This window comes from Anser brachyrhynchus (genome assembly GCF_964034855.1).
Source record: "Anser brachyrhynchus genome assembly, chromosome: 17".
In the NCBI taxonomy this organism is placed as follows: Eukaryota; Metazoa; Chordata; class Aves; order Anseriformes; family Anatidae; genus Anser; species Anser brachyrhynchus.
The window spans coordinates 14,657,916-14,670,187 of record NC_137710.1 but is presented as its reverse complement, the minus strand read 5'-3'; the positions used below and the strand labels follow the sequence as shown (position 1 = coordinate 14,670,187).

Sequence of the window (12,272 nt, the reverse complement as noted above, 5' to 3'; positions counted from 1 at the left end):
CTCGGGGCTCCCCCAGGACCTCCGCATGCAGATTTGGGGGGGCGAGCGATAACCTCAGCACTGCGCCTTTTAAAACTCCCGAATCCAAGTTTTATTACCGTGTAGGAGAAGAGGGATCACTCACAACATATTGTTCAAAAAGAAATACATTCAACAGCATTTACAGTAGAATGACATTAAATTTTTTTTTTTTGGGGGGGGGAGGGGGGGGGAGGCGGGTAGAAAGACCAGGAGATGGTGCTCAGATTAAGGGTTGCCACTAAACGATCTCTGGAAGATACTGCAGTTTTTAAAATTAGCCTAAAAAATGAGGGATTGCTGTTTCTGGGGTTGCTCCTCACACTCCCCAGGCTCTGCTACGCTGTGTAGTGTCCGTGATGGTGATTTTTGGAGAGACATCGGGGGGAACACCGCAGAGGAGCTCCCAGTGTCCCAGAGCCCAGCAGGACACTCGGTGCCAGCACTCCCTGAGCAACGTCACCTCTGCCACGGGGACGCTCGGGTCCAGGTCCTGGGACAGCCCGGAGCTCCTCGCCCTTCCCAGCCCTGGCGTAACACTCGCATTGACAACACAAGGAAAATAAGGCATTTGGAAGTGCTCAATCTCTAGTCCTTTTTACAAAACCCATCCAGTGGAGCAACCCACCCCGTGCCACTTCTGCTGCTGTCCTGAGCGCAGCGGGACAGCTGGGCACGGAGCCTCCTCCCGGCCCCAGGACGGGACATGGCGCAGCTTGTGCCAGCCGTGGCCAACCTCACGCGGCACTTTGGGTCAATGAAGAGCTTTGGAGCAAAATGTTGCTTCTCTGCTTCGGGAACAAATCACCATCACCCGTACACCCTACCTCGGGACAAGCCTAGGGAAATGGCCGTACTCGTACTACAAAAACTCAGACAGACGCTTCTGTCTTCATCATTTTTTATCTATTGTATACCATAGAAATTTAAGCAAAATATTTTTTTTATGTATTTATATATATATATATAAATTAGAAGCAAATAAATAAGATTGAGGGGTACATTGAGATCAGCGGGTGTTGCCACTCCAATAGCCACTCACTACTGTTACGCCATACGGGGTCTATATATACTGTACACATGGGTTTGCTGTAAATAACAGGTATGGAGGTGCTGGAGAAGCTGACCAGGAGGAGACTGATGGTAAGAGGAACCTGATTGCATAAGTGTTCCGTGTGCAGCCTGGCGTTTCCAGTTCCCATTGCCTCAAAGTTTATTATTGCTAATTATCTTCCGATGTGGATGTGACAGTCCGGCTACAGGTGGCCTCTGACCCGCAGGAGGGAGCAGTCAGTGTGATACGATGAACACCCAAAGAAGAAGACACCAAAAATGAAATCTAAGGAGGCAAAGGCAGGTGTGCAGGTACCTCCAATTCCCTCTGTCCCGGCAGGATCCACTGGATCTGTCCGTCATCTCCTGGGTCCTTGCTCTGCACCAGGGGACCAGGCATGCCCAGTGCCCAAGCATCGCTCACTGCTGGTCCTCACCCATCACCTGCAGGGCTTGCTCAGCTCTTCCAGGAGAAGAGCTGCAGGAATCCTGCTGTTTTCATCCAGCAGCACGAGGGGTGTTCTAGCCATGACCTGAAACCTGCAAACTGGAGAAGACACAGGGAGGGGAAAGCAGGACAAACGCTGCTTCCCGGGAGCCTCTCTGACAGCAGAGCTCCTGCCACTCGTCAGTCCTGCTGAGACTCGGAGCTGAGAGCTGGTCTGCAAGCCCCAAAGCTTCGCTGGGCGACAAATTTCTTCACTCTGTGCTCAGGCACCTCCTCACACCTCACCAGCAGCTCGCTGTCTCAGCCCCCTTCGGATGCAGGTACGGGAAAACCAAACCAAACCTCACTCCAATCACAAAGCATCACGTTAGAGACAGTCCCAAACCTTGACTAAACACAGCAGACCATGGGGAATCTGCTCAAAGGCTTCTTTAAAGTGAAAACAAAAAGGAAAAATGGTCACCAGCTGAAATGTCCTGATTGGTATTACTGGGATGACCGGGCACTGCGGGAACCACCAGCAGCCTCCAGGAACAAGCGCCTCGGCCACAGCCCCCAGTGTTTTCTGAGCAGATTTGGAGTTGTTTGTGTTTGACTTTGAAGGAACCTGAACCAGAAGCAGATTTTTTTTTTTTAAATCTCCTTAAAGTCCACGCACAAATGAGGAAAAAAAAAAAAGTCAAAGAAAGAGCTCACACAAATGCACGGCATCCCCACGACGCGAGCATCTTTGGAAGTTGACGTCTCAGCCAATACAGCTGAGGCATTGAAAGATAGAGGCAGCAACTCCTGATAGCAATAAATATACTAGGCTAAAAACAAACCAGATTTTCGTGTCCATATTCCTAATCAGTAGCTGAAAAAGCCACCATTAAAAAAAAAAGGATGCTATTTTTATTAGTGCATAAAAAAATAGGTTTGGAATCCCTGTTTAGATTTTCTTTTTCAGATTTCTGCATGAGTGTGTGTCTGTGTGTGTGTGTTTATTTGCACTGTCACCTGCCGGCAGGATGCTGCCAGCATGTCCTCGCTGTCCCTCTGTCTGTCCTGCTGCAGAGGCGCCCAGGGCCGGCCAGGCCGGAGCAGGCAGAGCAGTTCAGAAGATATCGGGGCACACGCTCCAGTCTTGCTTGTCCTTGGCCTCCCAGTAGCCGCCTTTGTACACGCAGATCAGCTCCCCCGTCACCGGATCCACCTTCCGCTCAAACCACAGCGGGATGTAGCCTTCGTAGTCCTTCCCTGCGCGGGGACGGAGATGATGAGGGTTCGGTCCTTCCTCCCCAAACCCAGCAGGGTTTCCCCGCGGCACCCCCTCCTCCCTGTCCCGCATCCATCCCGTCGCATCCCACCTTCCTCCAGGGCTTCCACGGCCTCGGCCTCCCTCCTGCGGCGCACGGCCCGCTGCTTCTCCTCCAGCCGCTGCTTCTCCACGTTGGCCTCGTCCCAGCGGCCGCTCTCCATCAGCCGCTGGTCGGGGCGCAGCCGGCTGTCCGTGGGGGCCACCCGCTCCTCAGGCTCGTTCAGGGTGAGGGCCAGGTCGGAGAAGAAGTACATGTTCTCGGCGTTCTCCCTGCAGCCGGAGAGCTGCGGTCAGGACCGCGGAGGTGGTGCCTGCCTCGAGCAGAGCTCCCATCCCTTCAGGTGCTGGTGTCTCACCCCAGCCCACCAAAGCTGCTGTGTCTATTATTCTGACCCCCAAAACGCTTTGTGTGGAGCACGCTTAAGGGGAGCCCTGCATCCCACCCCCTAAGTGAAGATGTCAGGGATGCCTCTCGGGGAGCTCAGGGGGGAGCACAGACCCCTCCTCTATTGCTTTGGTGTGGGGGAGCTAAAAACAAAGCCTACGAGCTCCGGTATCACACAGCCGAAACACGAAACAACCCAACCCAAGAACTGCCAGACCAGAGCCTGCAGAAGGGGACAGCTCAGCATCAAGGGCCATGCACTTTCCACTGGGGACCACCCCAGCACCAGGTCTCCCAGCTGCTCGTGCTGCTGGACACTGGTTCGGTGTCCAACAGCAGGGCTGGTCCCCGGAGAGCTGAAGTCACCCATGGGACAGGGACTCGCTGGCGAGGCAGAGCAGCCAGCACCTCGCCCTGCCACAGCCAGCAGTCAGGAGAACCAAACCTCAGCCCAAACCAGCACCTGGCTGCCCAAAACCTCGCTGCCCAGCACGCCACGCCGCAGGATGGGACTCACGGGAGGGGGTACTTCTTCCACAGGACCTTTGGAGACAGCGTTTGGTAGACGGTTTTCTGTTTGCCCTCTGAGCTGGTGCTGCCGTGGCTGCTGTGCACTATCTTGGAGCACTCCATCTTCTCGTCCCACGTGCCAGACATGACGTAGTGGGCTTTACCATCAGCGTCGCTCACCACCCCCGTCACCTGGCAGAAGGAGAGACAAAAGTGCAGGAGGTGGCTCTGGCGGCTTCTGAAAGTGCCCAGGGGACAAAGAGGTGTGCAGAGAGAAAGAACAGCCTCCGGGAACGAAATAGCTGGACCTGGCAACTCAAGCGGTGCTGTGTGGCCTCAGACATGAGGACAGCATCCAGCTGCACCCAGCGGGCAGGCCCCATCCCGACCCAGCCCCTGCAGCTGGTCCTCCAGCCCATCCAGTCCTGCCCAGCTCCCAGACACAGACTTCAGTGCTGCCCTCCCAGCCCTCCCCGCTGAGCTGCACTACATGAAGGTGCCAGTGCAGATCCTCGCCCCGTGCTGGGATCCCTCCCGCCCTCGGGCCAGGACCCTGCGAGCCCCAGCCGAGCTCAGAGGGAAGAGCCAGGCCACCAGAAGGAGCAGGGAGATTTCTGGCTACGTACCTTTCGGGGGACGTCTCTGGAGAAGTAGCTGTAGGGGGTAAATTTCAGCTGGCATTTATCTTTTGACTTATGGTTAACAATCTCTATTTCACCAGACTAGATAAAAGACAGAACCACAGCAAGTGAGAGACTTCGCAAGGAGACAAATGAGCCGTTAGTCACCGCTTGTGCAGCTGCACATCAGCCTCAGCTGCAGCACCACTTCTGCTCCCCGCGGCAGCCCCACGGCCGAACCCATCCCAGCCCCAGCCCCGCGAGGCCAGCACACCGCCCCGCTCTTCCGAGGCCGGCCTGAGCACCCACCTGGTCAATCCAGAGCTTGCCCACGATGATGTTGTGAACGGTGGAGGTGACCTTCCTCCAGACGTAGTGGTTCCCGCTGGAGTGGAACTCGAGGTGGATGGCGCCTGTGGGAGTGCAGAGCCCCGGGCTCAGGGCGGGGACAGGAAGGGAGGCCCGAGCACCGCGCCTGTGCCCACCCGTCAGCCCCAAACCAGCACGGGGTCTGCGCCCATCCCTCCCCGTGGTTGGCTGTGCTGAAGCAGCTGTGGTACCTGCCAGGTCCCGTGCCCTCTTTCTGATCCCAAAAGCTCTTATTTTAGAAGCTGTTCGGGAACGTGCCATGAGACCACGCAGAGGGGACCAGCCCCAGGTGTGCTGCCCAGCCCTGGGATGTGGAGAAGGCAAACACAACACTGCAGGGAGGCAGCTTCTTGCCTCTGGCTGCTGGGGAGAGGGCTGAAACAGGCAGCAAGTTGATCTTTAAACAGCATTTAAGGAGAAAGCAATTTATGGGCAAGCAGGAGTACAAAATTGGCTGTCTGCTGGCCACCGCCACCTCCCACTGGCCAGTCTGGGTGCCACCTTGGCACGAGTTAAGCCAGGATATTTCCTGAGCACCTCATCAGCAAGCAAAGCGCTCTCCCTTTGCAGCTGGCATAGTTTCCACCTCCAGGGTTATGGTTGGTGTTTCAGGACTGTCCGTGACCAGGAGCACAAACCCGTACTCCTACAATGCTCAGGGTGGGGTTCATCGAGCCCTACAGGAGCCCACGGGACTGGCATGCTGCTTTGACCTCTTGGGAGCTCTTCAGAGCCAGCCCCGATCCCCTGAGCATGAGTCACCTACCCAGAGGCATGATGGAGAGGTATTTGCCCCTGAACTTGCTGGCGATCGTGATTTCCTGCCATAACGTCCACCCTCGCTTGGAGAAGACATGGTGGGCAGCCGCGGGCGGGTGGTGGCTCACCTGGAAGAGAGAAGAAAAAGCCCGTGAGGTGCCAGCCACCCTTTCTGTCTGACCCTGGGGCTGACGTGCACGCCCCTGCATTCAGAGACTACACGCACCGGTGTCATCACAGCCTGAGTGCCCTGAGCAGCTGGATTACAACCGTGAGCAGAGCCAAAACTTCTCCATTAAACCCCACGGTCACCGGCGGGAGAAAATCCTACTTGGATAACTGGATTTCAGGCACAGGATTATCAACGCTTTGCTCAGCAGGTCGGCGGGCCGAGCAGCACCCACTGCTCCCAAGGGAATGGAAGCAGTCAGAGCAGTGCAATCAGCGTCCGTCCGTCTGTCCGCCCCACGCTGCCAGCACATCCCGTTAAGCAGGTTATTTATTTGGGAGATGAGGACGGAGAAAGGGACAAAGAAGCGTGGTGAGAAGGAGGGTGAAGAAACAGGAAAAGGGATGACAAGCATGGGAGTGATGTCGGGGCTCTCCGGCGGTACCTGACAGGCAGCACTAGGCTTCATCATCACAGCCCAAATTGGGGTAATAAACCAAACTTGCTAAACTGACTGTACAGAACGTGATGATGAGATGTGCCTGTGGCTAACAGGTGGATCGAGTATCCTGGTACCACCGTGTTGGCACCCACCTGCTTCCTACCACGAGGGTGAGCAGGGCTGTTGTGGCATAAGGGGGAACAGAGACCCCCGTTTTTCTCAGCTGTGCATAAAGCCAGTTTGGGAATTGGGCTGCGAGGCAGGAGGGGTGAATTAATGCTGGGAGTGGCACCAGACAGAGCACGACGGGGACGCACCCTTGTAGCTGCAGCTCCTTACACTCAGGTCAGCAGTGTCCGGGCTCGCTGCAGCCCTGGGCACGAGCTCCCACAACTGGGACAGGCTGTATGGGTGTCACTGGTCACTGGGGACAAGCACAGCTGCCCAGTGCTGGGCAGATGGCATGAAGGGACAGCAGAGGCGTCAGTTCCAGAGGTCACCTGCTGAAGCATCTTTACTTTTGTCCCTGCAAGGGGCGACATCTCCAGGAGACCCCGCGCAGCCAGCTCACCATCACCGCCCAGACCAGCGCAGCTGAGAGAGCTCGCAGTGGCACAGAGGGACACGGAGGGACACAGAGGGACACGATGTGACAAGAGGTGCCATTCTGCCTGGGGCTGGAGTTTTGCATGAGCAAGGCACTGAGCAACGAGCAGCCATTACCATGGAGTGGTTTTGCTTGCACCTACGTGTCCTGGTAGGAGCTGACCGGAGACCCTAGTGTCTCCTCCTGCTGCTGCTCCATGTCCAGATGAGCAGCAAGGCTCTTTCCTTATACTATGCCCCTCTCAGGAGCTCTCTGAATGGCCTTGCCCAGACCAAAAATGCTCCTGCCCCAGTATGAACAAAGTGCAGCATCTCCAAAGCCCTGCCAAAGGGGACTGAGCACCTGGAAGACATGGCTTGCAAGCACAGCCCCACAAAACGACTGACCCACAGCCCTCAGTCGGCACGGTCTGCTCAATGGTGCTGCAGGTCTTGGACCTACATAGGCCTCTGCAGAGTGATGGAGGTTTGTGGGTTTGTTTGATGCTTCTGAGAGCTGAAAGATGTGATGGTTGCTCTGCTCCCGATACAGCACAGCCACCTCCTGGAGCCCCCACCAATATGATGTCCTGCCTGCAATGGTGATAAACGGCCCTGCCCATCCCCAGGAGGATGGGACGCACCAGCCAAGCATGCTACATAATTAAGGAGTCAATTTTCTACACAGTTCTCAACCCATTAAACACTCCAGGTTTTTAATTAAGACCTGCTGTTTGACTGCTATGTGTCAGATGCACTCTGTGGTTAGCACACAAGGATGTTAGAGGCTCTCAGGTTGCCCCCAAGCTTTGAAACTAAAACTTTTCAGCATAACAAGAAAGAAACAAGATCCTGAGGCTTTTTCCAGCCATTAGATGCACGGAAATGGGGAGGAACTGTGCCAGAGCTTGCAGGCTTCACTGATGTGTCTTCTCCCTGTCTGCTCAAGTGTTGAGATGCTACATAGACCCCAGACCCAAGCAAGGTGCCATGAAACCTGCCATGGTGACAGATGCTCTTCTCCTTCCCTTTTTTTTCCCCCCATCTCCTGCTCTGCAATGCTGGGACGGCCACACAATGCTCCTGCAGATAGCTCAGGTTGTGTTTGCTGCTGCTTCTGCCAGGGCCAGGAGCACCGCGTTGGCTGTCTCGGCCAGGAGGAAGGCTCAGCACAAGGAGATGCTGGGTCTCCTTTGGGGAAGGGGCTACTTTGGCTGGACATGAGCAGCGGCACAGCGCTGCTGCCTGGTGGGCACGCAGCCCATGCCTCACCTGCTCGCACAGGGAACGGAAGCCAAACTCCTCTAGCCGGTCAAGCTCGTAGGTTTCCCCCAGCAGCGGGTTGAATGGCTTTGCTGTGCGGTGGACCGTCGTCGAGTAGGAAGACACCGAAAACGCAGCCACGAAACACATCTGCTCCGTGGAGCTCTCGCACTTGACAGCTTTGTCCAGCAGCTCGTGGTACTCCAGGTCCTCCGTCAGCCGCTGCAGCATGGAGAGCGGCTCGTTGAAGTTTACCTGCAGGGAGAGAGGAGGGAGGTCAGCAAAGCAGGACAGGGGCCAAGCTGGGCACTTCACCACCCGCCTTTCACCCCAGCACCGTGTCCTGCTCCCCAACAGCATCCCACGCCGTCGGCTGTCCCAGCGCGGGGCTCACGGCACGGGACTGGATGTGCCAGGGTGCCCTGCACACACGCTGCCTCTGCAGTGCCACATAATTGTGAAATAAAGCAAGAGACTCGTGCTATAACGTGCTCCCTGAACCATGCCACGAGAGCCTGAAGGCTTTGAAGTACCCAGCTGGGCTGAGCTGGGAACAGCCCATCAGGGAGCTGGCAGCCCCGCAGGCTAACCAGACACCGTCCCAGCTCACGCATGCTCCAAATCAGGCACCTATGTCTCCCAAAATGAGCCTCGGCGGTGCCCAGCTCCCTCCTGGCCAGCATATATCAGGCCAGGAGCAAGAGGCGGCACAGGGGTAGAGGTGAGCATCCCTGGGCATCCTTCAGCCACCTCCATCGCCTCTGGGATGCAGCCCAGTGACTGGGAGAGCCTCAAAAACCTGATTTAGGGGCATCCCTGCTCCTGGGACTGCAGCCCCATAGCAGCACCCACACCGCGTTTGTGAGCTGCAGGCAGCGACAGCAGCGATGCACCGCAGGGCAAAAGGCAGAGGGGCAGCTCTGTCCCGGGAGAGCCCCCCGTGCATTTATTTCCAACCCCAAATCATCGCTTTGTCAACTGGAGAAGTTTGCGGTATGTTGCCAGGTTGGGCAGGATTCTCACTGCAAATGTCTTTGGGGAAAAAAAGAGAAAAAAAAAAAGCAGTTGGTTTTAGCAATCTATTTGTTCTGAAAAGAATTAGAATCATGACAAAAAAAAAAAAAAAAGAACAGAAAGATATTTTCTGTTGCATGAGTGGAAAGTGTTCTGCCTCAAAACCATCCAAAATTCACTTTTCCCTTTCATTTCAGATCAAAAAATGTATTTTAGAACGAGCAGATGGTTGAAGGATGGGAGAACCACTTCTATAAGCCCAGTTACACGCTTTATGTTAAAGAAAACAAACCTCAGATCATTCCACTCAGGGATTTAGCCTGTAAACAAGAGGGATCTTAGAGCATCCAAGAAAGACAGAGTCACCCAGAAAGGGCAGCAGCGCATCCGCAGAGAAGCAAATCGCTGCCAGCTCGGGGTAACTCCGGAGAGCCGCCACTGGAGCAGGCAGCTCGAGAACAAAAGCCGGCAGCTGCGGCCTCCCATCGGCACCGCTCAGGAAGCCACGAAGCAAAACCTTCTGATGGAGGAATGAAGCTTAGCCCCCTCAAAATGCAAAATCCCTACAGCTGCTTTGTTCCGTTTCACTGCTGCGGATTTGTTCATTCGCAGGAAAAATGAAGGAATGAACGCGGAGTTTGCAGGGGGAGATTTTCCAATCCGTCGCGTCCCCAGGGAGGGAGAGGGGGGTCTCAGAAATGCTCCCAAAAGGCCAAGAATTGGTTGAAGTACACGGACGGAGAAGCTCCTGCTGCAGCCACCCCACACCACGGAGCACAGCACAGTGGGCTCACCAGTGGTTTGTACTGGTTTGCACTGGAACTGACCGGCTTTCCAAAGAGCCTTTCCCCAGCTGGCTGCTCTGCTCCCTTCTCGTCTTCCCTCGCTCTGTCAGCCTGCGAGCCCTCGTTAGACGGCTGCGCTTCACTTCACCGAGCTGCGACCTCCCCTGCTCCCAGGCACAAACATACGGAGAGCGAATGTAAACGGCCGCTGAAGGCAGATGTAATGGCCCCTCGGTGCCTTACCGCAAGCTTCTTGCTCTCGGGGCAAATCTCCCAGAGAAACGCCGCGTGCGGGCTGCGACGCCTCTCTCTGCCCTCCGGCTGCAGCTGGGACGAAAACCCCCTCCTGCCTCTGCTTCCCCACAGCACAGGGCAGGGATCCAGAGAGAGGGGCTAACAGCGAGCTGACGCCAGGGTGAGCCATTTCCTTACCCCTCGTGGCTCTGTTGAACGCTTGCCGGGAAACCCATCCGCCTGCCCCAGAGAGGGCTGGAGGAACTGCAGCCCTGAGGGGTACCGGGGCTGCTGCGCGAGGCACAACGCGTCGCTGCCAGGCTTTGGCTCTGCCCAGCAGCTCCCAGAAGGGTTCGATTGGTAGGGGAGGTAGGTATTTCCCCTCTGTTGGCGCCGCAGCTGCTGGTATTCCATGTCCTGAACTTATTTCTGTGCCCATCACGCCTGTATCTGATATTGACGTTTTTGCAGAAATGCTAACGGACAGCACTGGGCTGCAGATCTCAGCTGGAAATGGCCCAAGGAAGAGACAAACCCGTCTTTTTCTCCAAGTGTGTCAGGTACTGCTCTAAGAAATAAGGTATATTCTCTCAAGCTTGCCAGGATTTCACGGGGTTTGGGGAAGCAGATTACTTGCAGTGGCACCCACGCCGCTTACTGGGCTGGCCAAGACCTGCTAGCAAAGCAGCAGCCCATATAGGGCTGTTTTGTTCTGAAAAACTCTTTCTGCTACAGCCTTGGAGGAGCTTTGGTGTGGGCAGCATTGCGTCTGGGTCGGTACCAGCTAGCACAACCCACCCCAGGTGCAAACCAGCCATGGGATGCCCCTGCCCCTACGCAGAGGAAGGTACGTATCTCCAGACCAGACCAGTGACAGCAGGGATTTCTCCTCCTCTTTTCGAAACGGAGGAGGAAAAAGGCCTCATACACGTAAGTAAATGAGGCACATTTACCTGCAAGAATTAAATGCACTCCCCACTTACCCTCTGCAGCAGCCCATGTAAGAGGGGTTTCTCCAGACAGACCCCTGCCAGCAAACCCTCTCCTCTGAGCACCTGCAGGAAGCCTTCACCCTAAGGAGTGAGCCCAGCAGCACGCAGAGGTAGAAGGGCTGTCTGTAAATTGACCCCAGGCACCTCTTTCACTGCAAGGGCGCTCTTTGCAAGGAAAGTAAAGGTACTTTGAGTCCCTGGATGAAACACGCTGCTGGTACAGAACAGAGAAGGGTACGTGGGGCTGCTCACCCAGCATCATGTCCCCAGACTCACACGGGGGAAAGTGTGATCAGCAGCAAGGTCTCTCCTTCTGGCCCCTGGGTGAAATCCTTGAACACAAAGGGATTCAAGATGCCCCGGTTCTCTCCTTGCCTCTGCAGTGGTTGGATTTGCAGGGGACATTCGGGCAATGTCTCTCTGCTCCAGCTTGCCCTGGGCACCACATGGGCACTCCAGGGCTCTCCACAGCCAGTACAGGAGAAGGAATCAGTCCCAAAGAGCCAACCAGATTCAAACAGACCCTAATGCAACAGCCATGACATCGGAGCTATTTACCACAAAGCAATTAGCAGCACAGCTCCATGCTGCTGAGGACAGACTCCTCCTGCCTGGCTGCTTGTGCTTTCTGGCTGTGCTGGCTCCTCATAGCAGTGGACAATTTCAAGAGCAAACAAATTGCAGCCAGGACGGGTGTGACAGTTGGTGACATGCTCTCCAGCCTGCGCAGAGGCTGCTGTGCTGCCACAACACCTGCAGGACCACCTGGAGCAATAATTCAAATTCTTTGCAGCAAACCAAACCTTCAGCTTGGCACCTGCGTCACGGCAGCAAGCTCTCGGGGCTCACTTACAGGCATGGGGATCTTGGACAGCTCTTTGCCGATGCAGTTCTTCATGATGCTCCAGAGGTTAAGGCTGTAGTTGGGTTTGTCGGGGATGCGGGTCCGCCTCCTTTTCTTCGGCAGAAGGTCTTTGCAAGACTCATTGTAGCTGCTTTGATTTGAGCTTTCAAAGACCTGCAGAAGCACCGGATGCACAGGTCTAAGCTGCACTCACTCCTCCTCTCCTTGCATTTCATCCCTCCCACCCCGCCCAGCCGACTCACGCTGTCCTCCAGGTTCCAGTCCTCGGGGTGCCCCTCGCTGGCCCCGCTCAGGTTACTGCCCGAACGCCTGCGGGGAAAAAAAGGCCAAACGCTGAAGGTGAGAAAGGGCAGAAAAGGGGAGAGAGGAGCCGGGGCAGTGCTGCTCAGCCACCACCACCAGGGGCATCTCCCTCCACCACCCAGGGTGCTGCCAGGAAGGCAACGGGGTGATGGAGGCCA

General features: G+C 55.8%; 1 protein-coding gene across 6 annotated transcripts in view; it reads right to left on the bottom strand.

Moving 5' to 3' along the window:
- Positions 1 to 67: 67 nt before the first annotated feature.
- OSBP2 (oxysterol binding protein 2) overlaps positions 68 to 12,272 on the bottom strand; it is a 96,232-nt gene continuing 84,027 nt past the window's right edge. For all 6 annotated transcript variants that reach the window (XM_080559693.1, XM_080559694.1, XM_080559695.1 and 3 more), the window contains 9 exons: positions 12,054 to 12,120; positions 11,800 to 11,964; positions 7,931 to 8,176; positions 5,470 to 5,590; positions 4,644 to 4,747; positions 4,341 to 4,436; positions 3,722 to 3,906; positions 2,869 to 3,089; positions 68 to 2,758 (listed from right to left, as the gene is read on the bottom strand). In XM_080559693.1, the coding sequence (XP_080415819.1) occupies positions 2,616 to 2,758; positions 2,869 to 3,089; positions 3,722 to 3,906; positions 4,341 to 4,436; positions 4,644 to 4,747; positions 5,470 to 5,590; positions 7,931 to 8,176; positions 11,800 to 11,964; positions 12,054 to 12,120 (1,348 nt within the window). In that variant the 3' untranslated portion in view covers positions 68 to 2,615. The remainder of the gene's footprint in view (positions 2,759 to 2,868; positions 3,090 to 3,721; positions 3,907 to 4,340; positions 4,437 to 4,643; positions 4,748 to 5,469; positions 5,591 to 7,930; positions 8,177 to 11,799; positions 11,965 to 12,053; positions 12,121 to 12,272) is intronic.